The 27,610-nt window shown below is 42.7% G+C and overlaps 1 protein-coding gene across 2 annotated transcripts in view; it reads left to right on the top strand.

Annotated features, from left to right (window-relative positions):
• Positions 1–27,171, top strand: part of VOPP1 (VOPP1 WW domain binding protein) — a 196,897-nt gene extending 169,726 nt beyond the window's left edge. The window contains exon 5 of one of the 2 annotated variants that reach the window (XM_030189999.1): positions 25,875–27,171. In XM_030189999.1, the coding sequence (XP_030045859.1) occupies positions 25,875–26,056 (182 nt within the window). In that variant the 3' untranslated portion in view covers positions 26,057–27,171. The remainder of the gene's footprint in view (positions 1–25,874) is intronic. The other variant, XM_030189998.1, reaches the window with a different exon arrangement.
• The last annotated feature ends 439 nt before the right edge of the window (positions 27,172–27,610 follow it).

Raw genomic sequence — 27,610 nt, 5'->3', positions numbered from 1 at the left:
AGAGAAAATTCCACTTTGTAACAGATACGGGCTTCCATTTTGTGCTGAAATCCTCCATTTTGTTTCCATATCTATTAACTTAACTTTTAGGCCTCAATCCGGGCTACAAACTAGGCCATACTTTTCCAGTAAGCTCCCAGTTATGTCAGCCATCAGATTTCTGACTCAGCCAAGGTCTGTAATGGCCTGAGCTCTATGACTGGGCCCGCCACCATTCCGGTGGGGGGTCTCTGGCTGTACCATAATTATACACTACTTGAGAGAGAGGCTCCTGGAATATGATTATGCAAATGTACAAATTAATTGAGAATGCCTCATTGTGAGAACTACAATACAAATTTCTTATGAGTACATATTTCACCACACAGAGCATATCATGCGACCCTGAGGGTGGATGTCAAATGTCCTAAATGCTTATCTCTGTCACATGTTTTGAAATTGCTCCCACATTTTGGGTTTTTGGACTCAACTGTGTGGACATGTTTTTCACTTTTGGAAGATATAATGGATTCCATCACCATGCCTTCTATTTGATGTGTTTGCCTTGTGGAGACAGGCTCCCACGGGCATGCGAGCCTTCCTTAATCATTCAGTACTGATGGCCAAAAAATCTATCTTACAGTGTTGACTCTCGTCGGAATTATCAACTGTTTCGTACTGGAGATTATCTATGATTTTGTTGTGATCTTTGGAGTGTGAAGGGTCTTCCGATCTGTCTTCCTTGAAAGGGGACCTTTTTCTAAAGACTTGGGCACCCTCTTGGGATTCTTTACTCCAGTAGCACAGAGTAGGATTATGAATGCTTAGACAAGCAGCAGCAGTGATTACGGGTTGGGTTTGGGGTGGGGATCAGTGGGGGGAAGGGGTTTTCATCATTAATAATGATAGCACCCTGCTTTTATATTTTGCAATATTATACATATGTGAACATTCTGTTTCCTCTTACTTCATCTGCTGTTTGTTATTTGTGGTTTGTTTTGGTGCTTTAATAAAGATTATTCTTTAAAAAAATAAAAATCAAGCATGATACTAGAAGACTAGATGGTGGCCAAAAGTGACCTCAGAAATTATAGACCGGTGAGGTAAACATTGGTGCTAGACAAAATGGTAGAGACTATTATAAAGAACAAAATTACCGAGTATATACATAGGCATAGATTAATGGGACGTGGAGGGGCAAAACGTCCCCATCCAGGGGCGGGGAAACCCGTATTTTCGAAACAAGATGGACGTCCATCTTTTGTTTCGATAATGCGGTCAGGGATGCGAAAATCCGGTTGTCCCTAGATTTGGTTGTTTCTGATTTTCGGCGATAATGGAAACCAAGGACGTCCATCTCAGAAATGACCAAATGGAACTGGGAGGAGCCAACATTTGTAGTGCACTGCCAGGAGCCAACATTTGTAGTGCACTGCCAGGACACCAACCAGGCAAGATAGGGGGCACTGCAGTGGACTTCATAAATTGCTCCCAGGTAGATAGCTCCCTTACCTTGTGTGCTGAGCCCTCCAAAACCCACTACCCACAATTGTACACCACTACCATAGCCCTTACAGGTAGAGGGGGGTGGGCCTGGGTCCACCTGCCTGAAGTGCACTGCACCCACTAAAGCTGCTCCACGTACCTGCATACTGCTGTGATGGAGCTGAGTATGACATCTGAGGCTGGCACAGAGGCTGGCAATCAATATTTTTAAAGATGATTTTTTAAGGGTGGGAGGGGATTAGTGACTAATGGGGGAGTAAGGGGAGGTCATCCCCGATTCTCTCTAGTGGTCATCTGGTCATTTCAGGCACCCTTTTGTGCCTTGGTCGTAAGAAAAACACGACCAGGTAAAGTCATCCAAGTGTTCATCAGGGACGTCCTTGTTTCTTTCGATTATGGGTCAAGGACATCCTAGTGTTAGGCACGCCCAAGTCCCGCCTTCACTATGCCTCCGATACGCCCCCTTGAACTTTGGCCCTCCCTGCGACGGAGTGCAGTTGGGGACTTCCAAAATAGGCTTTCAATTATACCGATTTGGACGACCCTGTGAGAAGGATGCCCATTTTCCGATTTATGTTGAAAGATGGGCGTCCTTCTCTTTCAAAAATGAGCCCAAAAGTCAACATGGATTTAGCCAAGAGAAATCTTGCCTCACCAATCTGCAACATTTCTTTGAAGGGGTGAATAAACATGTGGATAAAGATGAGCCAGTTGATATTGTGCCTACTGATTTTCAGAAGGCATTCAACAAAGTACATCATGAATGACTCCTGAGGAAATTAAAAAGTTATGGGACAGGAGGCAGTGTCCTAATGTGGATTAAGAACTGCTTAAAAGATAGAAAATAGAAATCAGGGTTAGGTCAGTATTCTGAATGGAGAATGGTAAATGGTGGGGTTCCCTAGCGGATCTGTGCTGGGATTGCTGCTTTTTCCATATATTTACAAATGATTTGAAAACAGGAATAAGAGTGAGGTGTTGAAATTTGCCAATGACACAAAGGTATTCAAAATTGTTAAATCACATGAGAATTGTGAGAAATTTTCAAGAGGACCTTACAAGACTGGGATACTTGGGCTTCCAGACGGCAGATAACATTTAATGTGAGCAAATGCAAAGTAACACATGTAGGAAAGAGGAACCCTAACTCTAGCTACATGATGCAAGGCTCCATATTAGGAGTCACCGACCAGGAAAAGGATCTGGGTGTCATTGATGATGACATATTGAAACCCTCTCCTCAGTCTGCAGCAACCGCTAAGAAAGCAAATGACATGTTAGAAATTATTAGGAAAGGAATGGAAAACAAAACTGAGAATATTATAATGCCTTTGTATTGTTCCATGGTGCGACTGCACTTTGAATATTGTGTACAGTTGTGGTCACTGCATCTCAAAAAAAGATATAGCGGAATTAGGAAAACTACAGAGAAGGGTGACAAAAATAATAAAGGGGATGGGATGACTTCCCTGAGAGGAAAAGCTAAAGAGGTTAGGGTTCCTCAGCTCAGAGAAGATGATTGAGAGGAAATATAATAGAGGTGGTAGAGATCTATAAAATACTTAGTGGAGTTGAACGGGTAGACATAAATCGCTTGTTTTCTCTTTCCAGAAATACAAGGATTAGGGGGCATGTAATGAAGTTACTAAGTAGTACATTCAAAACAATTTGAAGAAAATATTTCTTCACTAAACGTAGAGGAGTGTGGTAGCCGTGTTAGTCCACTCTTAAGGTTATCAATAGAAATCAAACAAAATAAAACATGGAAAAGAAAATAAGATGATACCTTTTTTATTGGACATAAGCTAATCAAGAAGTGTATTAAGTTATGTCCAATAAAAAAGGTATCATCTTATTTTCTTTTCCATGTTATTCACTAAATGTGTAATTAAGTCAAGAATTCATTGGTGAAAGTGGTTAGCATAGCAGGGTTTAAAAACAAGATTGGCCAAGTTCCTAGAAAAAAGTTCAATAAACCATTATTAAAGTGGATTTGGGAAAATCCACTTCTTATTTCTAGGATAAGCAGCATAAAATCTATTTTACTGTTTTGGGATCTTGCCAGGTACGTGTGACCTGCATTAGCCACTGTTGAAAACAGGATACTGGGTTTGATGGACCTTTGGTCTGTCCCAGTATGGCAATGCTTATATACTTATACACATTTTGAAGCCTAATCCCATGTAGTTCTGTCTGTCTCTTTCATGTATTTCTCCCTCCCTACTCCCCCTTACCCCTGTGTTCCAATACAAACTCATGCAACATTGTTCTCTCCTTTATTTGCCTACTCACCCCTATAATCTCTCTCCTCTTACTCTCTTCTTCTCCCCATCCACTCAGTCCTACACCCTCCTCCATCACTTTTTTCCTCCCCCATTCACACTCTCCTTTTGCTCCTTCCCCCCATCCACTCTGTTCCATTTTCTCCTCTTTTTCGTTTCCAGATCTTCACTTTGTTCGACAAAGCTTGGGAAACCCCACTAGCTTGGGAAACCCCACTAGCCATGCTGCTGTGGTTGAGGGCTTCTTCTTCCATTCTTTTGTGTTTGTTTTCATGTGTGCAACTACAGATAATTACACGTGTAACTTTCCACTGTCAGGAAGCCATTTTTTTGTTACATTTGTACCCCGCGCTTTCCCACTCATGGCAGGCTCAATGGGCTTAAATGGGACAATGGAGGGTTAAGTGACTTGCCCAGAGTCACAAGGAGCTGCCTGTGCCTGAAGTGGGAATTGAACTCAGTTCCTCAGTTCCCCAGGACCAAAGTCCACCACCCTAACCACTAGGCCACTCCTCCACTCCATTTAGTATTCCTTTCCTGAATCTCAGTTCATACCAGCACACCAATCACATCTAATCTGCTCTTCTTTGCATTGTGCCAGACCCGTCGTTATGCACTGCTAAAGAAAGGAGCAGAAGTTTGTTATAATGATGAATTCTAGCTATGATTAGTATCCATCGTGGAACACCTCCAGGCCATACTGTGAAACGAAATTAGGTGTGTTCGCATTAGTGTAGATAAATAAATCTTCTCTCGTCCTTACCCTAAGCAATGCCAAAAAGTGGAGCCTTAGTTATGTGTTAAAGATTAGGGGGAAAATAAAAATGGCCATAGTATATACAGCCAAAAAAAGAGCAATATATGAGTACTGAAAAGGAACTGTCTACAAAGAATACAGTGCCTCTTTGGAGGATAGATTAGAAAGCTTTCCTCAGGCCTGATGCTATACATCACAGCTTTGAAAGCTTCTTTGCTTTCTTGTTTTGGCGTGTGTTTCACAAAATCAGTCAGCGAGAATATATTCTTTTACCTCTTTTTGTACTAAGAGGATTGATTTGAGCCCTGATGCTGTTTCAGAACATTTCACTTTGCTGCTGAAAGAGTGGATGTTGAAGGACAATATTAGCCTGTCTTCTAACTCTACAAAAGCAAGAAAACATCTGTCACGTGTAGACAACAGCACTGCCACACAAGCTACATTTGTTTTCAGTAATCACTAACAAAGAACCAGAGTATAACCTTAAGGAGACAGAACAGTGAAAGGATTGACCCAGTTAACATATAAAGAAAATTTTTGTGAGTAAAGGAGAAGTTCTCAGAGTATTAACTCACCCAAGCGGGGCAGCACTACGAAGTAGATTACGCCTCTAAGGGTGGACAAGTTTCTCGATCATAGAACTTCCCCACAGGATTTTTAATTTTTATGTGAGCAAATACACACCAGTGCCCTTCTGTAAATAATAATAAACTTTACGCCTACAAGAAATATTAATGTTAACTTATTTGCTAGGTCAATCCCGTCACTTTCGCCATTAACCTCATGCACACAATTCACCTTATCTAGCAACTTTCAATGAAGTTGCGGATATACAACTCTCATACACTCTTGATCACACTTGTGTGCTAACTCTATATCAAGTCAATGTTTCATCTCAGTAATTTCAACTATAAACAATAATAATAACTATAGGCACACTTAATTTTATCGGTTCATGTCCGCGTCTTTCTACTTCATTAGGCAACACACCGGTACTGCGTTCTTCGACATTCAGCATTGAGATTTTTCCCAGTCTCTCTAGATTTAAGTAGGCTCATTATGTAACCATTCTGTAATTCAATGGAGAACTTAACTAAGCAGCCCCCCACCCCCACCCCCACCCAGAGCTCTTCACAATCATTTTCCTATGCTTGGTTTGCCTTCTACCAGCAATCTCTTGGTCCAAAGGGGGACATCTCCTTTCTTAGATCCCTTAGAATCTCACTCTTTGTAATGCCTTATCTGCAAATATTAGTAAAATTCTAATATCCAATCTTACTCTTGCTGAGATCATTTTCATACATCTTTTCTGATTCCACATTCAGCTTTAAGTTAGTCCCCTTATTTTCTATTTACCTCTTGTTACTCTGTCTTAAGTGTCTATCTGCCTTATTTTCAAAAGAGAAAGACGCCCATATTTCAACCCAAATCGGGAGATGGGCGTCTTTCTCCCGTGGGCGCCCAAATCGGTATAATCGAAAGCCGATTTTGGGTGTCTTCAACTGCAATCTGTCGCGGAAACGGCCAAAGTTGACGGGGGGTGTCAGAGGCGTGGTGAAGGCGGGACTGGGGCGTGTTTATCGGCCAAGGAGAGATGGGCGTCCTCGGCCGATAATCGAAAAAAGAAAGGCGTTTTTAGTGCGAATTTGGGTCACTTTTTTAGACCCTTTTTTTCACGAACAAGTCCCAAAAAAGTGCCCTAAATGACCAGATGACCACCGGAGGGAATCGGGGATAACCACCCCTGACTCCTCCAGTGGTCACTAACCCCCTCCTACCAAAAAAAAAAACAACTTTAACAACTGTTTTTTTCCAGCCTGTATGCCAGCCTCAAATGTCACCCAGCTCCATCACAGCAGTATGCAGGTCCCTGGAGCAGTTTTAGTGGGTACTGCAGTGGACTTCAGCCAGGTGGATCCAGGCCCATCCCCCCCTACCTGTTACACTTGTGCTGGTAAATGGGAACTCTCCAAACCGCCCCCAAAACCCACTGTACCCACATCTAGGTGCCCCCTTCAGCCATAAGTGCTATGGTAATGCTGTAGAGTTGTGGGGAGTGGGTTTGGGGGGGATTTTGGGGGCTCAGCACCCAAGGGAAGGGAGCTATGGACTTCAGAGGTAGTTAACTTTAGTTTTTTAATTGTTACAAGTGCCCCCTAGGGTGCCCGGTTGGTGTCCTGGCATGTGAGGGGGACCAGTGCACTACGAATCCAGGCCCCTCCCATGACCCAATGCCTTGGATTTGGTTGTTTTGAGCTGGGCGCCTTTGGTTTCCATTATTGCTGAAAAACAATACCGCCCAGCTCAAATCCGCACAAATCCGATGCATTTGGCTGGCACAAACCGTAGTATCGGAAAAAAAGATGGACGCCCATTTTTTTCCAAAATATGGTTTGCCCCGCCCCTTCACGTACCCGTTCTCTGAGATAGACGCCCATGGAGATGGGCGTTCGCGTTCGATTATGCCCCTCCACATGTTCCACCTCTGCTTACACCCTGTCTATTAAGATGTTTTAATGTGTATTGTGTTAACATTGTAAGTAGTATACTATGCTATAATGTGTATTGTTATTTGAATAGTTTTACTGCTTTAATTGTCTGTTGCCTATGTCCAGCTTATTCTTGCTGTACACTGTCTTGGGTGAATTTCTTGAAAAAGGCTGCAAATAAATCTTAATAAAAGGGAGCTCTTGCTTGTGATTGTCAGCTGTCATAAATATTAATCTGGGGTTAAAACTTTCCAGTAATTCTAGCTCAACCGCATCTTTAGACTTACACCTCCTGTCTGTCCCCTTTTTTTGTGTGTTCCATTTTGCTACATTCATCTAAGGTAATTGATGTGCTATTTCTCATCGCCCTCATTGGTTGATTTTTGTGTAGCTTACTTTTCTCAGTGTCATGCTGAGTTTCACTTGTATTGTTTTCTGGTTTGTTGTTATCTACTATAAACTGTCTCAATGCACTTTTGCATTATGAATGGCAGCATATCAAATAATTCTGTAAATAAAATTATTTATTTCACAGAAACTTATAGCTCACCAGTCGAGGAAACACTTTCTTTGGGTAAAAGAAAATGTACATGGGTAGGTGAATTGTAAGCAAGCAAATGAAATGCTTTTAGTATGAAGAGCAGTCAATATCTGAGGTTGAAACATTCACTTGTCATCCCTGAAACTTAAAATAGGGGGCACTAGCTGGCACACAAGTGATTATTGCAAGTGATTATCTCTAGGCTTGCCTAAATATGTATTTAAAGCTTTGCAGATGATCTAACAAGCTACCACTGAGCTGGTGGTTGAGTATGTGGTTCATAATCATATGACTGCATTGGCTTGCAGTGGCTCAGCAAATCCAGTTTAAGGTTAGGTGGTTTAAGGCTCCTTTTACTAAGCTGCAGTGAGCACTAGCGTGGGCCTACTGCAACTTAAAAAAAACTTACCATGGGATGCTCTGAGGAATTCTGTAGTAAGTTCCAAATATGCGTGCACAAACCATGTGCTAAAAAATATCTTTTTATTTTTCTGGGAGGGGACATGTCTGGGGGTAGAGTGGGCATTTCTGTACTATTCTGTGCATCTGCATTGCTGCACACTAACTTATTAGTGGAGGACAGTGGCATACCGAGGGTGGGGCGGTGGGGGCGATCCGCCCCAGGTGCACGCTGCTGGAGGGGTGCAGGGAGGAGCCGCGCGGCTGTCGGCTCCGCTGGTTCCCTGCTCCCTCTGCTGTTACTTCCTGTTCCGGGGCAGAGGGAGTAGGGAATCAGCGGAGCCGACAGCCGCACGGCTGCTCCCAGCAGGTAAAAATGCATCGGGGGGGGGGGGGCTTGGGTGATATGCTGGGGGGGGGGGTGTTGTGTTGTGTTGTATCTGGGGGGGGGGGGTGCGCAGCGGCGATCAGTGAATTAGCTCTTACTACCGTCCATTTTGTAGGCAGTAAGGGCTCATGCGCTAATACTGCGCTAGTGGTGATCCTTGATCGGCTGCCACCCAGGGCAGATCGCCGCTGCGCACCCCCCCCCGGCAGCCGACCAAGGATCACCACTAGCGCAGTATTAGCGCATGAGCCCTTACTGCCTACAAAATGGACGGTAGTAAGAGCTAATTCACTGTTTTTTGTTAATGGCCACATATAAATGGCAACATTAACGCATGACCATTAATTCAAAAAATGGGAAAGCGGTCATTTTCCGGCAGTGTTAAAAATGGCCTTAGCGTGCAGGAAAGAACAATGTAAAGGTGCACTAATAAGACCACGTTTTACCACAGCTTGGTAAAATGACCCCTTAGTATTTCCTCTGTGGTCAAGAAGACACTGGGATATTTGAGTGCTTTGCTAAGAGCTCATACACCAGCAATTTTAAGATCAAAACGGTATGAAGACTGTGAGCTTCTGAAAAGTCTGGGCAGTTGCCTTTTGTGTAACAGGGCCCATGTTTTGGAATTCCCTGCTACTGACTTTATGGACTGAAGTGAACTATCCGAACTTATAGAAGAAGATGAAAGGTTTGCACACACAAGCTTTGATTTAATCCTGTGTAGGACTTCAGGCAAGGCAGACGTTTTACCCTTGGATTTTAAGGTAGAAATGTTTCATCTGCTAAGGCTGGGATAAATATGTTTGATTTTGGTTGGTATGTTTTAACTTTTATGATTAGTTTGATAGTTTCTTTTTGTCAGACAATATATATATATATATATATATATATATATATATATATATATATATATATATATATATATATATATATATATATATATATATATATATATATATATATATATATATGATTCTAAGCTGCATTGAATGCAAGGATTTACAGCACATAAAAAAACAATAAATGAAATGGGCAGCATTGTCATGTACCCCATATCTGTGTCCTGTATGCATTGCATTTTGATTGCAGTGTGGGTTCTGCTTTTGCTTTGAGCACCAGCTTTTTCTCCACTGTTGTATTTGGAGCCTTATTTGTGACCTCCAAAGCAGGTGATTCCATCCATCGAAACAGGGCCTGTGTAGGGTCTTTGAGACTTTTCCTTTGAATAAAGAATTTTTTACATTCACCCCCATGGCTGGCCATCTTTTGTGTAATCCTGTACTCATTTTGGACTTTGGCGTTGTAAAATAGGCATACAGTGGGTGGTTTTGTTTTGGGGGTTTTTTACATTTCACCTAGGTGTCCTGCTCTATTATAAATCCTCCCCCCCCCCCCCCCCCCCCCAATCTTCTTTGTAAAACCACCCATTACTACGCTGGAGTAACCTACAAAAATGATCTTAAAATAGCCAAGTCTTTGAGCTAAGTCGAAACCCCATCAGATTATTTAAGAGCGTTATCTTTCATGCAACTTTATTCCATAACTGGGGAATCTTACAATCTTAAATGATAGCTCACATGTTTGCACTAAATTTCAATCTTTCAGTGATGGTACACAAATCAAATTCTCCTATGACAGGGCATGCTTCAGGTGAAATCCAGGGTCTTTGTGATGAGGGGAAAGGGGGCAGCAGAACATTTGTCTTGGGCCTCACAGAGAAAAATTTATTCTATTCTAATGTAGGCTTCTATTTAGAAAAATATAATTTGTTTAATATTGTTTTAACTGAATGCAAAACTTCAGTGACTGGATTTTTCATTATTTATAAACAAGTTTACACATTTCAACAGTTAAAAAACTGCCTCAATTTCTTTCTTTCTTTTTTTAAATTGAGGTGGCTTTACTGGTTTAGGCCTCTGTGATTTTTCTGAAAAGTGCAGGTGATATCTTACCAGTTTTTCCTTCAGAGAAACTAGGCCTCAGGCCTGGAGTATTTTATGAGCTGTCTCCAAGACATATAACTGATTGTGGGCTGAAACAAGCAGCCATTGAAAAGTCCATGAGTGATCAACGGAAAACAGGTTGAAGTGTCACACTAATTTTGCTGCTTACATGGTATACCCTCTGCTGACCATCATGAGCATAGCAGGGCACAGAATATAATTCAAGAGTAAATTATTTTCCAGAAAAGTGACCACTTATCAGACTCTATTGACAAAACCAACCACCCAACCTTTGAACTCGTGATTTATGATGTTGTCAGAATCTTTTAATACCCCCTCCAGCCTTAGTACACATATCAATAGAAATGGGTGCATGTGTAACCTCCCATCAAAACCCAAACAGGCAGGAAGAACAAGACAAATCTTTTCTCAGGTTCTTAATCACAAAATAGGACCTTTAACCCATTAGTGCCCAATGTTCCCACTAATGAGATAATCTATATATATAAAACTCACCCTCAACGTTCTATTTGCACTGACGTCACTGAAGCCAGGTTCGTAAGTTCGAAGCTCTGAAGCCACACAAAATCACAGTCTGTGGGCCCCGCCCTCGCGTCAAACGTTATGACGTTGAGGGCGGAGCACATTCTCAGCTCCAACATTGTACTGCACTGTAGCTCTCGCACGGAGGCTGCAGGGGGGGGCCGGCGACACACGGAGACACAAAGGTATGGAGGGGAGCCTTGCTAGCGCCTGTTTCATTGCAATTTGAAACGGGCCTTTACCCAGACCTATTTTTCTTACGACTAAGGCACAAAAAGGTGCCCAAAATGACCAGATGACCACTGGAGAGAATCGGGGATGACCTCTCATTACTTCCCCAGTGGTCACTAACCCCCTCCCACCCTCAAAAAACATCTGTAAAAATATGTCATGCCAGCCTCAGATGTCATACTCAGGTCCATGACAGCAGAATACAGGTCCCGGGAGCAGTTTTAGTGGGTGAATGCATTTCAGATAAGCGGACCCAGCACCCCCCCCCCCCCACCTGTTGCGTTTGTGGAGGAAACAACGAGCCCTCCAAAACCCACCACAAACCCATTGTACCCACATCTAGGTGCCCCATTCACCTGTAAGGGCTATGGTAGTGGTGTACAGTTGTGAGTAGTGGGTTTTGGGGGGCTCAGCACACAAGGTAAGGGAGCTATGTTCCTGGGAGCATTTTATGAAGTCCACTGCAGTGCCCCCTAGGGTGCCTGGTTGGTGTCCTGGCATGTGAGGGGGACCAGTGCACTACAAACGACGAAATGGCTTGCATTTGGTTGTTTCTGAGATGGACGTCTTTGGTTTCGAAAATCGCCGAAAATCAGAAGCGTCCATGTCTAGGGACGTCCAAATCTAGGGATGGTGAAATTTAAGGATTTGGACGTCCCTGACCGTATTTTCGAAACGAAAGATGGACGTCCATCTTGTTTCAAAAATACGGGTTTCCCTGCCCCTGGATTGGGATGTTTTGCAAGGACGTCCAAATCGAAACTTGGACGTCCCTTTCGAAAATGCCTCTCCATGTAACTTTGTAAGTCTAAGTGCTTTAAAAATGAGCCCCATAGTAATATAGCAAATGTCCGTAGATAAAGACCTGCTCAGTCCACCCAGTCTGCCAAAAAAGGAGGCACTCTGCACAGATTCCACTTCTTCATGATTAAACATTGGTATACTTAATCTCTGCCTCTCCCAGCCAGTTTTGGGGCACAGACTATAGAAGTCTGCCTGGCACTGGTCCTACTTCCCAACTGGATGGCGTTGCCATTGAAGCCCATTCCAGCCTTTATCCTGATCTGTTTTTGTCATTTATGGAACCTAGACCATAGAAGTCTGCCCAGTCTGCCTGGTCACATCATCTGTCGATGGGGGTCATAAGAAAAGGCTACTTCCCCTCCATTGTGTTCTATGCCCAGTAATAGCAGTCAGCCTGGGCTATGTGAGTTGTGAAGGTTCACAGACATTGCTGCCTCTTCCTATGTGGGCTACTTGGAAGATCAAAATCCCATAGGGTACCCTGAGTCCTTTGCTGACAACTGCTACCAAGCATTGGATAAGGGAGGGGGGGAGAAGGGAGGAAATGGATGAGGAAAGGAAGGGAGCAGAGGTCTGCTGTTTTATTTTCTTCCTCATTTGGAGTGTTAAAATAGGATTATATTGGATAAAAGTATGGTAAGCACTGTTTTACTGGAGAAAAGATACATTCAAATTAAAACCCAGCCTTGTTAAATTTCACAAAATAACAGGATTAAATTCAAAGTGCCCAGTTTGAGGGCAATGCTTGACAGGGCATCTTAGTTAATAGGGCAGAAAGGCACCCATGAAAGGCAATTCTATAACTGAATGCCTACAGTTACACGTGCCTTATGTGCATAAATGCAAGAAAAAGTGCCACTGACATGCGTAAACACCGTAGGTGCCGTTCTATAAGGGCATGTATAAGTGGCATAGTGCTGAATTGCAAAGGGACATGGGGGTGTCTTCCACTTACATGGACAATTATAGAACTGTTTGCTGCACTTAGGCTCACCATTTTCACCTTCCATAGACTAGGTGTACGTGGGCATGCCCAAATGCCGTTAGAGAACAGGCGTTCCCTGTGCAGTATTTGGGGTGTCTATACCTAAGCGCCCCTTTGTAGAGTTCACCCCATAGGCATCTATGTCTACTTCTGAAATACTAACATGTCTAGCAGGAATAGCAGCTATAGTGAAGGCACAGATATTATGCCTACTTGAGAGCAGGTGTAAATGGGCATTTATCATGAATGAACCTGTGCTCTGCGCAGATGACACCACTGGCAGTGCCTACAGTAATTGCTAGTGTGTGTATATTCATAGGCATTGGGGCGGGGAGCCACGGGTGCCATGGCTCTCCCAAAAATCCAGAGGGGGCAGGAGACACACCAGGCTCTCCCCACTCCCACCCAACACCCCACTGCAATGGCCACCACCACTGCTGCTGCTGCTGTTTCAGCAGTGGCAGCAAAAACAAAGAGATCACAGGGCCGTACCATTACTGCTCACAATTGCTGGTTCTGCCCCAGAACAGCAAGTGATATCAGAGGGGGGGCAGGACTGGAAAAGGGGGAGGGGAGAGAGAGAGAGGGGGGGGTTAAATGCTGGATGGAAAAGGGGAGAAAGAGAGGGGCCAGATGCTGGATAGAAGTGGGGAGAGAGGGGCCAGACTCTAGATGGAAGTGGGAAGAGAGAAGGGTCATATGCTGGATGGAGCAGGGAGAGAAAGAGAGCAGATGCTGGGTGGAAGGGGGAGAGAGAGGGAGAAGACATTGGGTGGAAGGGGGGAGAGAAAGGGGGCAGATGCTGGATAGAAGGGGAGAGAGAGGGGCAGATGATAGATGGAAGTGGGGAGACAGGGGCCAGACTCTGGATGGAAGTGGAGAGAGAGAAGGGCCATATGCTGGATGGAGTGGGGAGAGAGGAGGCAGATGCTGGGTGGAAGTGGGGGAGAGAGAGAGGGCAGATGCTGGATGGAAGATGGAGAGAGAGGGACAGATGATGGATAGAAGGGGATTGATGGGGCAGATGCTGGGTGGAATTGGGAGAGATGAGGCAAATGCTGGATGGAAGTTGGAGAGAGAAAGAGCAGGTGCTGGATGGAAGTGGAAGAGAGAGGGCAGATGCTGGATGGAAAGGAGGGGAGAGAGGGCAGATGCTGGATGGAAAGGGGGGAGAGAGAAAGAGGGGGCAGACGCTGGATGGAGGGAGAGCAGAGAAAAAGGGCAGATGGTGGATAGAAGTAGGGTGAGAAAGGGGACAGAGAATAAGGGCAGATACTGAATGGAGAGGGGAGCAGAGAAAAAGCAGATGTCAGACGGAAGAGGGGAGAGAGAGGGCAGATGCTGAATGGGGTAGAATAGAAGGCACATGCTGGATGGAAAGGGGGAGAGATAGAGGGCACACGCTGGATGGAAGTGGGAGAGAGAGGGAGCAATTGCTGGATGGGATGAGGAAGAAAGAGGTTAGAATTAGTGAGGGACTGGGAAATAAGAGGAAGTGAAATAGGAGAGCCACATTGAGGGAAAGAAATGACAAGCTGTAGGTAGGCGGTAAAAAAAAAAAGGAGGAAATTGAAGACTGTATAGTAGGAAAGAATTAAATCTGGACAGAGGCAGAAAAATAAAGCTGAAAGGAAAAGGAGAGGAAATCTTGGCAAGAAAGTTAAGAAGACAGCACTTTTTAACCATGCCGGCTACCATTTGGTCTTCCTTCCTCCTTTCTTTAAATACACAAAATCAATATATTTCGTGTATTTAAAAAGGAGCATGCGCTACCCACGTATAAGCCTCCCCACAGCTGTGTAAAAGAGCTCCTCAATCTGATTTTGGAAAATTTTCTGAAAGCATCCAAAAATCAAGTGGTGAGCATTAATTTTAGAATCAGAAAAATGTCTATCTTTTTGTATCAAAAATGGCCATTTACTAGATATTTTTTTTGTTCTGTGTGTCTGTCTTTTTGGACCATTTTCGGGGAAAAGTGCATTTGGATGTATAGGGAACCAGCATTCTTACTAGACAGGCCACACTGACATCCCAGCAGAGCAGTAGGGCATCCTAGGGAGCACTTCAGTGGACTTCACATAAAAGGTCCCAGGTACACTTCTCACCATTACCCTGTTATATTATATAGTGAACCCTTCAGAACACACCAAAAACCTACTCTAAGCATCTATATACCACTACAATAGCCCTTATGGCTGCAGGTGTCACTTATATGTGGGTACAGTAGGTTTTGGTGGGTTTTGGAGGGCTCACAATTTCTATCACAAGTGTAACAGTTAGAGTGGGTTACGGACCTGGGTTCCATTCTCTACAGAGCCCTGCACCGGCCACTAGGCTATCCAGGGACCTGCTTGCTCTAATAGGTTTGGCCATAACATCTGAAGCTGTCGTAAAGGCTGGTATGAACTGTATCTTTCTCATCAGTGGGGGTGAGAAGGGTTCAGTGAACACTGGGGGAGTAAGGGGAGGTCATGCCTTAATCTCTCCAGTGGTCATTTGGTCATTTAGAGCACCTGTTTGAAACAGGTCTATACCAAAACATCTAACTTTAAGCCCTGGATGTTTTTGCTTTGTTCCACTATGGCAGAAAAAATCCAAGTTTGGGGAATGCCCACATGCTGCCCCCAATATGCCCCCTTGTGATTTGGATGCACTGCAGACAAAGTGCATAGAAAAATGTTGGGGTTTTGAAAATAGAAGTTTGGACGTTTTGTAAAAAAAATGTCAATCCGCCACTTTGTTCCGCTTTTTGGACGTTTTTCTGTTTTAAAATGAGCCCCAATATATACCACATTTTTTGAAAATTGTAAACGGGGTGAGAGAATAATATTTGAGATGAGAGAGCAGGGAACCTTTAAGCAGCCTACAAGGCACTTCAAGGACAGTAGGACCCGTTGTTCAGATTTTTAAATTGTAATATTGTGGCAAGAAAATACTCTTAAGCATTTGAGAGCTAGATCCATTTTTTATTTTTTATTAATTACTGCAACACTATGTCGGAATTTACAGTTATCATTGAGGAGAAGGAACTAAGATGGCGGCAAGCATGAATTTGTTTAGCTAAGCTCCAGATTTCTGTGGACTGATACTGCGTTCAGTTTACGAAGAACAGCTTATTGAGGAAAATGATTTGGGCTTATTCCTCTGAGACATCCTTCCTTGCTGCCCTGGTACAGTCCACCCTTTCTAGTTTTACTGTGCCTGCATCCCATAGAGTGAGGCCTCTTCAGCTCCTAACAATATTGAAACATTACTAAGCCCCTAATCTTGCGCAGTGTTTATGAAACCCAAAAGTCTGAAGACCACTGTGCTATGCAGTGCTGGGGGTCTGTGAAGGTCAAAGTTGCCAGTCTTTATGGTCGTGATGGAGGAATCAGCTGCATATTGGAAGTGCTTCCTAAGACATACATCTTGGTACTCTCTGGCTCTTACCAGGGCTCTCTCTTTCTGAGAGTCTAGCCCACATTTTAAATGACGTCTGACTCCTAGCAATATTCTCATGGTACTACTGCTAGGGTTCAAGCTGCCAAATAAGAAGTGGTAAGAGATGGAGGGGGGGATTCGAGGGGAGCCTGGGGTGAGTGGGGTAGGATGCCATGATGTTGAAAGAGATTTGGGGAGAGTGACATTTGACAGAGTCTTTTGTAAAGTACTGGTGCAATTGAACACATTCTGACCTGAATGTCTCAATTCCCTTCTGTATGACCTATCTAATATGTGCCTTCACATGTCCTTGAGTAACAGGTCAAGAGTATTTACTTGTGTAATGCTATTTTTATTAAAGATAAAGGAATGGGATATATCAGAAAATGGAAGTGTTGGAAAACTGTAACAGGCACTTTATGTTTTACTAGCCGTTGAGCCCGTAAAAACGGGCTGGTATAGAGGTTTTCCTCCCCCCGCAGTCACCACCGCTCCCCTCCCCCCCCCCCTCGAAGTCGTCGCCGCCGCCGCCACCCCTCCACCTGGTCCGGGCCCTCTCTTCACTTCTGAACTTACAGATCCATTCGCCGAACGCAGCAACGCACATCAGCTGAGCTGCCCCTTCCTTCTCTGCCTGTGTGTGTCCCGCCCTCGCTGACGTTACGTCACAGGAGGGCGGGGCCACAGGCAAAGAAGGAAGGGCTCACTGCAGCTCAGCTGATGTGCGTTGCTGCGTTCGGCGAATGGATCTGTAAGTTCAGAAGGGAAGAGAGGGCCCGGGCCGGGTGGAGGGGTTGCGGCGGCGACTCCGAGTGTGGGGGGGGGAGCGGTAGCAACCTCGGTGGCGCAGTTTCCCTCTCTGTCCCGCCCCCCCCCCATCATCACGTATTGACGTGGGGGCGGGACAGAGAGGGAAGTCTCTACTGCGCATTTGCGAGTGAGTACGGTCACTCGCCGTTTATATGTTTGATTGATTCTCCAAAATCTCCTTTGGTGACTGCTGGAAATATGTTTAGATGGTATTGCCTGAAAGTCCTACAGTTCCTAAGGATGCAGTTTCCCCTTACTAGGTTATATTTTGTTGGCAGTGGTAATCAAAACATTGTAGCTGCTGGCTAATGTGTTTGCTATTAGTTTAGATTTTCCTGGCCCTTTGGAGAGTTCACAGGACGTTGTGTGGGCCACTCACAAGACATGTTTTCGGTGGGTCAGAAAAGTAGCATAGTAACATAGTAGATGACAGCAAATAAAGACCTGTACAGTCCATCCAGTCTGCCCAACAAGATAAACTCATTACATATGGTATGATGTGATACTTCATATGTATATACCTGATCTTGATTTGTACATGTATGTTTTTGATTTTACATAGTAACATAGTAGATGACGGCAGAAAAAAGACCTCACGGTCCATCCAGTCTGCCCAACAAGATAAACTCATATGTGCTGCTTTTTCTGAATACCTTACCTTGATTTGTATCTGCCATTTTCAGGGCACAGACCGTAGAAGTCTGCCCAGCACTAGCCCCACCTCCCAACCACCAGCCCTGCCTCCCCCCACTGGCTCTGCCACCCAATCTCGGCTAAGCTTCTGAGGATCCATTACAACACTGACATTAACTCCTGCAGTAAAGCAAGCATATTAGCTAACTGCTTGTTTGAATTAGGGACCTAGGGGCAGTTGTGCTTCCCTCTAGGTTTTTAAATTAGAGACATTTTAAATTAGCATTTTTTACTCAACTCCTTAATTCTCTGTCTTCCTGGACATCCAGTTTTCTGAAATTTGGCACTTACACATGCTAATGCTGACACGTTCAAAGTGCCACTAGATGCCACTTGATTTTAGACGTATTGCTTTCTAAAATGGTTATTCTCACTCGCATACCATCTAGGTAGATGCCTTGCCTACAGCATGGGCTGTTTAGCCTGATTTAAACACTTACATTGCTATGTCTTAACAGTGGTGATATGAAAAAGTTTGTTTTTGGTCCTGGAAGCAGACAGCTCCTGCCGAAATACCCAAAATGTTTGCAGTCTTGATTGTGTTGGTGTTGGGCTGAATGAAGATTCTCGGCAGTGCCATTTTATATGAGGGTTAAATTATTACATTTCCTTTATATTCTGAAAGATACATAAAATATATAATGATATAAACAATTCAGTATGGACATGAAAATTGGGCAAGTGATTGAATTTGTACTGTGAAGTTTGGACTTAATGGTAAGTCTCTCTCCATAGAAAAGTCCCATAACCTATTTGGAATATAGAACTTCTGATGCCCTTTGTCACACACAATTGTTTGGTTTGATATAACCAGTAATAGACTTACTGTTGCAGTACTAGTCTCTGGTGATGCATTCAATAAAATGGAAACTTGAAGGCAGATGGCATTTCATAGCTAGATGCTAAATTCAGAAGTCTGGCAACAATGCCATTAAATATGAGCAGGTTTTTAGTTCAGGAACTGACTTCTGAATGGTCACTGTTTCATGGTAAGGGAGGCTAAATGCCATCAAAATGGATATCATGTCAAGATTAGTTACACTGTAGTCAAGCTCCCATTCTTATTTGCAGATGAGTTTTAGAAAAGACTGAATCTGTTATTCTACACATTTTTATGGAGAAATACAATGCAATATATGCCATAGCAAAAACTGAAATTAAGATAACAGTGTATCATTAGGCCTTTATTTTAGGAAAAGATAAGTTGTGTAGGTATGAAATAAAAAGAGAACAGGTTACGCTATGCTCATTGCATTTATTACCAGGGATGATTATCAACAGAAAATTTAAAACTCATTCAGTATTTATGGCAATGTATAGAAGCAAAAGGCTTTTGCAGGACCAACATGGCAGTAACTTATTAAAATGTCAGTTTGGCATGCTCAATATTCAAAAAAGCTAATTAATTGGCCAAGTTGTCAGACTAAAGGAATTTGGTCATTGTATGAAAGACGGTAGACTCATGGCATTTCTGGAATAAAAGACAACAATTAAAGGCAATTCTGTAAGCTAGTACACCAACAGTGCCCCTACTTGCCAATAATTGGCATTTAGGCGAATAGAGAAATTCTATATGTGGCACTTAAAAAAATCGGAGTGGAAATCAATGCCAACCAAGCATAATCTATAAGTGGCACCTAGATATACAGAATATTCTCAGTTGATATCTCAGTACCTAAAACTACGTGCCTCCATTTACACCAGTGAAAATGTGGCATAAATCCCTGCGCGTAGATTTAGGCATACTGGACCATATTCTAGAATTGCGCATGTAAATTTCCGAATGCTCACAAAACTCCCATTTCCTTACCTATAACCATGCCCCTTTTTGCCTGCACTTGTTAGAAGTTATGCGCACAGCATTACAGAATGCACTTAGCAAGTTGTGCACATAAATTCTAATTATTGCCAATTATTGCTCATTATTGCTTGTTCAGAGCTGTTATTAACGCTGATTAGCTTGTTAAAGCCAATTAAATTACATGCGTTGTTATAGACTAAAGTTGGATTTCAGCATGGATCTCTAGCAGGGGCATTTTCGAAAGAGAAGGGCACCCATCTTCCGACACAAATTGGGAGATGGGCATCCTTCTCTCAGGGTCGCCCAAATCGGCATAATCGAAAGCCGATTTTGGGCGTCCTCAATTGCAGTCTGTCGCGGGGACGATAAAAGTTCACGGGGGCTTGTCGGAGGCATAGTGAAGGCGGGACTGGGGCGTGCTTAAGAGATGGGCATCCTCGGCTGATAATCGAAAAAAGAAGGTCGTCCCTGACGAGCATTTGGTCGACTTTACTTGGTCCAATTTTTTTCACGACCAAGCCTCAAAAAGGTGCCCAAACTGACCAGATGGCCACCGGAGGGAATCGGGGATGACCTCCCCTTACTCCCCCAGTGGTCACCAACCCCCTCCCACCCTAAAAAAAATTTTTTTTTGCCAGCCTCACGTCATGCCCTGCTCCATGACAGCAGTATGCGGTCCCTGGAGCAGTTTTAGTGGGTGCAGTGCACTTCAGGCAGGTGGATCCAGGGCCATCCCCCCCCACCTGTTACACTTGTGCTGGTAAATGTGAGCCCTTCAAAACCCACCCAAAACCCACTGTACCCACATGTGCCCCCCTTCACCCCTTAGGGCTATGGTAGTGGTGTACAGTTGAGGGGAGTGGGTTTTGGGGGGGGGGGCTCAGCACTGAAGGTAAGGCAGCGCAGCTGGGAGCAATTTGTGAAGTCCACTGCAGTGCCCCCTAGGGTGCCCGGTTGGTGTCCTGGCATGTGAGGGGGATCAGTACACTACGAATGCTGGCTCCTCCCACGACCAAATGGCTTGGATTTAGTCGTTTTTGAGATGGGCTTCCTTGGTTTCTATTATGGCCGAAAACCGGTGACGACCATCTCTAAGGTCAACCATCTGTAAGGTCAACCTAAATGTTGAGATTTGGGCGTCTCCGACTGTATTATCAAAAGGAAAGATGGGTAGCCTTTATTATATGTAAGAATTTGATTATTAATGGAATCACTTTTAATGTGGAATCTCACCTCAAAATCCTGGGAGATATTTTAGATAGCTATTTAACATTTGAACCACAGATTTAGTATTCAGAAAGCTGCAAATGTTGCACATTGAATCTACAGATCTTCTACATATGAAAGCTTCTTCTATAACACTAAATGTATATCTTTTATAACACTAAATGTATATCTTCTAACATATTTCCACCATTCATGATGTATTGTAAGCCACATTGAGCCTGCAAAAAGGTGGGAAAATGTGGGATTCAAATGCAATAAATAAATAACACCATTGTTTTTGAAACTCCATTGGCTTCCGGTTAAAGCGCAAATTATTTTCAAAGCTTATGGATTCCCTATATGGATTAGCTCCTACATATATGTATAAATTGGTACATCTGCCATATAGAAATTTCAGTTATTCAGCGAGATGGTACATGGTTTTACATTACCCTCATTCAAAGAAGTTAAAATATAAAAGAGTGTTTTGCAGATCAATTCTGGTGGAATTCTTTACCGGCGGCCATAAGAACTTCACAGAATTATAAACTTTTTAGAAAATGCTTAAAATCTACCTTTATGGAACATTTGTAAATGCTTGTTAAATTTTAACAATTTTCCAGATATTGTACTTTCTTAGGAATGCCTAGTTACTTACTTGCAAACCGCATAGAATTCTTGGGGGGTAAGTGTAGATTAGAAATGTCAATTATATTGTATAAGTGCTAAGTGCTATTCTATAAACAGTGCACCTAGATCGCTAAGCATGTAACTATCATGGGGCACACATGGGTGGAGCATTATTTGCCCCAATGCATGCTTTCCTAGCACAACACAGGTTGACTAACAGTGAGATGCCAAACGTACAAATGCATGCAGAGCAGCTCACTGTTTTGCCAGCTGAATAATGCAACTTGCATTTGACTTTACCTTTTTATTAATAAGGGAGTGTAATATGGTTCTTGTATCCTGCCAACTCCCACTGTAGTGGTTCAAAGCGGGAAGCAAAGCTTAACTAAAGGTAAAATGGTAAAAGAATTAACCAAAACCTTTTTTGAAAAGTGAAGTTTTCAGGTTCTTTCGAAAAGAAAAATAGGAATAAGATGAACAAAGAACTAAAGGGAGTGTTAGCCAAAAAATGAGGAGCCTGATAACTAAAAGAATCCACTAGAAACTTTTTAAACTTAACACCTGAAAAAGAAGGTAGAAATAAATTAAATGGATCTCTAGTTCTTGTAAGATTACAGTCAGAACGAAAGGATAAAAAATATAAACAGGGGCAAAGCCATCAAACAGTTTAAAAACTATACAGGCCAATTTAAACAGACTGCGAGCCTGAACTGGTAACCAATGAGGGAAATAAGGACTGCCGTAGGTAGCACTGTCTGATCTTTTAAGTAGAAATATTAGTTTGGCTGCAGTATTTTGCAAAATCTGGAGTTTGGAGCAAAGTTTTACTGTAAGAGACAGAAAGAATGTTGCAATAATCTAAATGGGCTAGTACAATAGCTTGTACCAGGTTGCTGAAGTTTAAAGAATACAACCTGCAAAAGATTGTTTACTTGGGGCTCAAAAAAGAGTAGTGTCAAGAATGAACCCAAGAACCTTGGATGTACTTTCCACCTTGAAGGATAGATCTTTAGAAACAACAAATAAATCTGGAAAAGAATTAACATTGCAATGAAGCCAAAGGAATTTGGTCTTGTCGGCATTCAATTTGAAACCATGAATAGGGCTGTGATATTTAACCTTGAAAATAAAGGAAGCAACCTTGGATATAGTATCATTCAAGTCTTCATTAATCAGAATTAACAACAGCATGTCATCCGCATATGAATAAAATTTTACACCTAGGGAAGAAAACCCCAAATCCATCTGTTTCAGGTAGATGTTAAATAAGATGGGCGACCGGGGGAGCCCTTTGGAACACTGCAGGGTGAACTCCACAATTCCGAAATCACCTCTTCCATTTTGATCTTATAGTGTCTATTACCAAGGAATCTTTAAACCATTGCAGAACACTGCCAGAGAAACCAATGGAATTTAATTTAAAAAGAATAATATCATGATCCACTGTATCAAATGCAGCAGTGAGATCAAACAAGTAAAATAAAGTGCTTTACCTTTAGGAAACGCTACTTTAAGCTGACATTATATTTCCTTCCCAAGAGGATTGGGCCACTAATACATGGCCTAATGCTCCTGGGGAACCTCTTCAAAGGGCTGGTGCTGATATACTTGCAACTCCTCATATTAAATCAAACCACCAACCTGATCCCACCCAAAGGTGAACTCTTCCACCATCCCCAACTCCCTCTCAGCACCTACGAGGAGGCTCCCAAGTGACTAGTGGGAGGAGGGGGAGGGCAGAAGCAATCCCCAGTAGCTCCTGACCTGTCAGTGCACAAAATCCCTCTAATGACAGTCTTGTGGGACTACCACTAGGAGGTTAGGCTGTTAAATACCAAAGTGTTTCCTGATTTGACAGCTTGACCCCTAGCAATAGTACCATGAGACTTACACTAGGTGAATTTTGACCCCAGTTTGAAGTTGGATTCAGACGGGGGGGATGAGTGATAGGTGCTGAGGAGAGGGGGATTGGGAGGATTTGTTTTGGAGGGGTCAGGTTGGGGCTTTGATCTGAGGAGTTGGGATTGTTTCTCACATCACTCATCACTTTAAAAAATAGTTATGTTGTTCCTGGCTACAGCAGTGCAAAATTTACCCTTCAATCATCAGCCTGTGGTACTGATTGGAGTAAATTTTGCTGTGTTAAAATTGTGAATTTTACCACAGCTTTGTAACTACCCTCTATGTGTTTTCTGTATAAAAACAACACAGTGGCTGCAGAAAGCAATCATAGACCCCCTTGCTTCAATGAAATTTGAAAGCCTATAGGGCATTTTATAATTTCTTAAGACATTCCAATCCTATCCTATCCTATCCTAGTCAGCCAGTAATTCAGAATCAGCAGCCTGAACAAGTATGAAATAAATCTGCATCAATTTATTTTATTTAAAAATGTCTATACTAGGTGGTTTACAAGATAACATTCACAATATTGAAAAAAACAACTACATACATACAGCACAGAATCAGTATTAAAATTATTCAATTCTTCATCATAATAAAGACTGTCAACAGCAAAATAAACAAGGAAGACAAGCAAGAATTAACAAACAAGCAAACTAATATTGTTAATGAGAGCAGTGTACCTAATGCCCGATTTCAATGGATGAGTCTTTTAGCTTGGAAAGATCAATGATTTACTTAATTTCATTGTACACCAAGGAACAAAATGTCCACATTCTCTAGGGTTTGCTGTTTCATTGCTGTGATTTATCTCATTTTTCCTAGGCATAAGGGGACCTACCAGCAGAAGCAGAATTTCTCCATTTATGTCAATATACTCAGTTTACGGATATATAAGGTGCAAAATGGCAGTGAGGGCAAACATGCCAATTTTTCTTCTTTAGTGTACAAATCTTTGCCATATGAAAACCATCATGCATGATCATAGCTAGATTTTTTAAAGACCTCTCTTTCTCACTGTCTGTTCATGATTTCTGACAGATGAGAATCACATTTCACTTTGTTATATTGCAAACAGTTTAAAACCGTCCAAGCAGTGTACAATTCTAGAGGAGAAGAAACTGGAATCTAGGGATCTAGGGAGAAGAGCGCGGGTAGTGTAGTGCTCGTTTTCGGGGGGGGGGGGGGGCGCCGGAGAGGCCAACTGCAGGGGGGCGCCGGAGACCCTAGGCACGGCCCTGCATGCTTCCGCATTCAGTTTAAACCTCTCGTACTGACCTTTAAATGCATCCACTCTGCAGCTCCCCATTACCTCTCCGCTCTCATCTCTCCCTACATTCCTCCCCGTGAACTCCGCTCACTGGACAAATCTCTCTTGTCGTCCTCCTTCTCCTCCACTGCTAACTCCAGGCTTCGCTCCTTTTCTCTCGCGGCACCTTATGCCTGGAATAGACTTCCTGGACCTATACGTCTAGCTCCATCTCTACCTGTTTTCAAATCTATGCCGAAAACCCACCTTTTCACTGCTGCTTTTAGCTCCTAGCCACAATTGCCCTCCCCTTGTCCCTTCCTCCCTTCTCACCCATTACTTCCCTCACCCGTAACTGTCTTGTTTGTCTGTATTACTTAGATTGTAAGCTCTTTTGAGCAGGGACTGTCTCTTTGTGTCAGGTGTTCAGCGCTGCGTGTGTCTGGTAGCGCTATACAAATGCTAATAATAATGCACTCGCCTGGTCAACCGGCTTTTCAATTGGTTGGCTCATGTGTCAGAAGCAGCGAGATGATCTCTCACCCAGACTTGGAGTGCACTCCGCTCCATGGATAAATCCTTCTTATCTGTTCCCTTCTCCACTACTGCCAACTCCAGATTTCGCGCCTTCTGTCTCGCTGCACCCTACGCCTGGAATAAACTTCCAGAGCCCCTACGTCTTGCCCCATCCTTGGCCACCTTTAAATCTAGACTGAAAGCCCACCTCTTTAACATTGCTTTTGACTCGTAACCACTCACCTCCACCTACCCTCCTCTCTTCCTTCCCGTTCACATTAATTGATTTGATTTGCTTACTTTATTTATTTTTTGTCTATTAGATTGTAAGCTCTTTGAGCAGGGACTGTCTTTCTTCTATGTTTGTGCAGCGCTGCGTACGCCTTGTAGCGCTATAGAAATGCTAAATAGTAGTAGTAGTAGTAGTAGGAATCAGAAACACAAGGAAGTGGTATAAGGGTACGGGGGATGTGGTGGAAAAATCAATTGAGCCAGTTTGCTTGGGCCATAATTGTAAACTATAGAGCTGCTAATAAGTGTGCCTGTATAGTACAAATATATAAGGAATAATAGTAAATGATTTTGGCATCATATTATAGGTGCTAGCAGCCATTTTAATGGTGTCAACCACTGTTAGCACACCACCTGGCACTACAACAGTGGCAAGACAGCTCTGTCTGCACAGTGGTGTTTAACAGTCGACTTTTGACAAATCCAAATGCTTGCTTTTCCCCCAGCTATGTCGTTAATTTTTCTAAATTACAGTGGTTCTGTTTTTCCTCTTTTTTACCTTTCAGGTTCCCAGCAGCCAGGAATGCAGTACTACTCTGACCCAGTAGGACCTCTGGTCAACCCAATGGCTCCAGCTTTCCACGTGCAGCCCAGCTCACCTCAAGGGAACCCCATCTATCCTCCTCCACCTTCTTACTGCAACACGCCGCCTCCCCCTTATGAACAGGTGGTGAAATCCTCCAAGTAACTAGCAGTCCAACCCTGTTTAACTAACTTTCTGAGAAAGCACCATTGCGAAGTTCCCAGGAGGATGGCTGCTTGCTTTCCCACTTGCTCGATTTGTAGCAGTCTCCCTTCAACCTAAATTACTGTTAGCTATGAAGGATTTTATTTTCATTTGTTCAAGGGAAAATCTTTACCAGCTGTTTTCAAAAGCAACTTCTTTTAAAACATTTTTCTTTTTTTTTTTCTTTTTAATAGAAGTGGATGTTGAAAAGTTTTCTTCATTTATATTGCTGTTTCTCTTAGCTGGAGATGAAGTGTCCTGGAAAAGAACAGGAGCATTTTACACAATCACAATATAGCATGAACTGGGCTGACATCCCCCAGACGAAAGGGTGAAAGAGAAACTAGATGCACTTTTCTGAGACTGAAAAAAAAAAAGACATAAATGACTTTGCCTTTAGCTTTTCAGATGAAAAGCATCTGTGACTGCTTTCATAACGGGCAAAAGATGCAGAAGCTAAACCATGTCATGGCATTGCATTCCATTGAAAAGATTACTGCTCATAGTTAATGGTCTGGAAAGTGTACCAAAAATGCAAAATAATTTTAAAAGTTCATGATTTCATGACAGTATACTTTGTAGACACATACATTAATACTGAGCCTAGATTTTATTTTCTGGTTGGCATGGGGATTGTGATGTTTTGGGGTTTTCTATTGATGTGAATGCATTGCTCACATTTTACACTATTGTTGGAAATATGTAGCTCAGAAATAACAGACTTCATGCCTAATTCATGGCAATAGAGCAAACAAAATGTTTTGCCTTTCAGATTTTATTTTGTAGCTGTGGGTGATAGCAATTTGACACTAAGTCCAATAAAAAGACGCCCTTGATTCTCCTTTTTTGCACTGCCATAACTACAGACTGTTATAGAAAATATATATTCAGTAAAGCTTCTAGCTGGGAACTTCAAATTCTCATTCACTTTATGCTACATTAGAAAGTACTGCTTAACATTAAAAAGTGGGGAAAAGATGCAGAGGTATGACTTTGGGAATGCTTTCCAACATAGATTTGTAAAAAGTGGTGATATGGCTCTTACATTACATTTTGGGGTCAATATTCAAAATCGCAGGAGGTGTAAACTGCATAAGTGATTTCATGGGTCACAGAATATATACTAAGATATGTATAAATATAGGATGTGTAAATATAAAATCTTTAGATACTGTCACTTGTCTTAATTTCCACTGATCAATGAATTAATGGTATTCAAACATAACATCGTTCTTTATGGAAGAAGGAAAAAAGGCCTCACAGAGCTCCTAGATGCGACTATCGGAGCTAAAACGGATCTATAATGATCCTCTGTTCATCATTGGCCAAAACCTTCAAAACTGTGTGGTAATCTAATCTCTTTCACACAATTATCTCAATCTGTAGATTATTAAAGATATTCTCTCTCACTATGGTACTCAAAAGAGCTACTCAACACGGTGTTAATCTGAATCTATATAGTTCAAAAGAAGCTTGGGGAGAGAAGGAACTAGTCAGAATCATTGAATACCCTTG

Source organism: Microcaecilia unicolor, chromosome 1, assembly GCF_901765095.1.
Source record: "Microcaecilia unicolor chromosome 1, aMicUni1.1, whole genome shotgun sequence".
NCBI lineage: Eukaryota > Metazoa > Chordata > Amphibia > Gymnophiona > Siphonopidae > Microcaecilia > Microcaecilia unicolor.
Note: the sequence above shows the minus strand (reverse complement) of the source record. Positions and strands in the feature narration are given on the sequence as shown.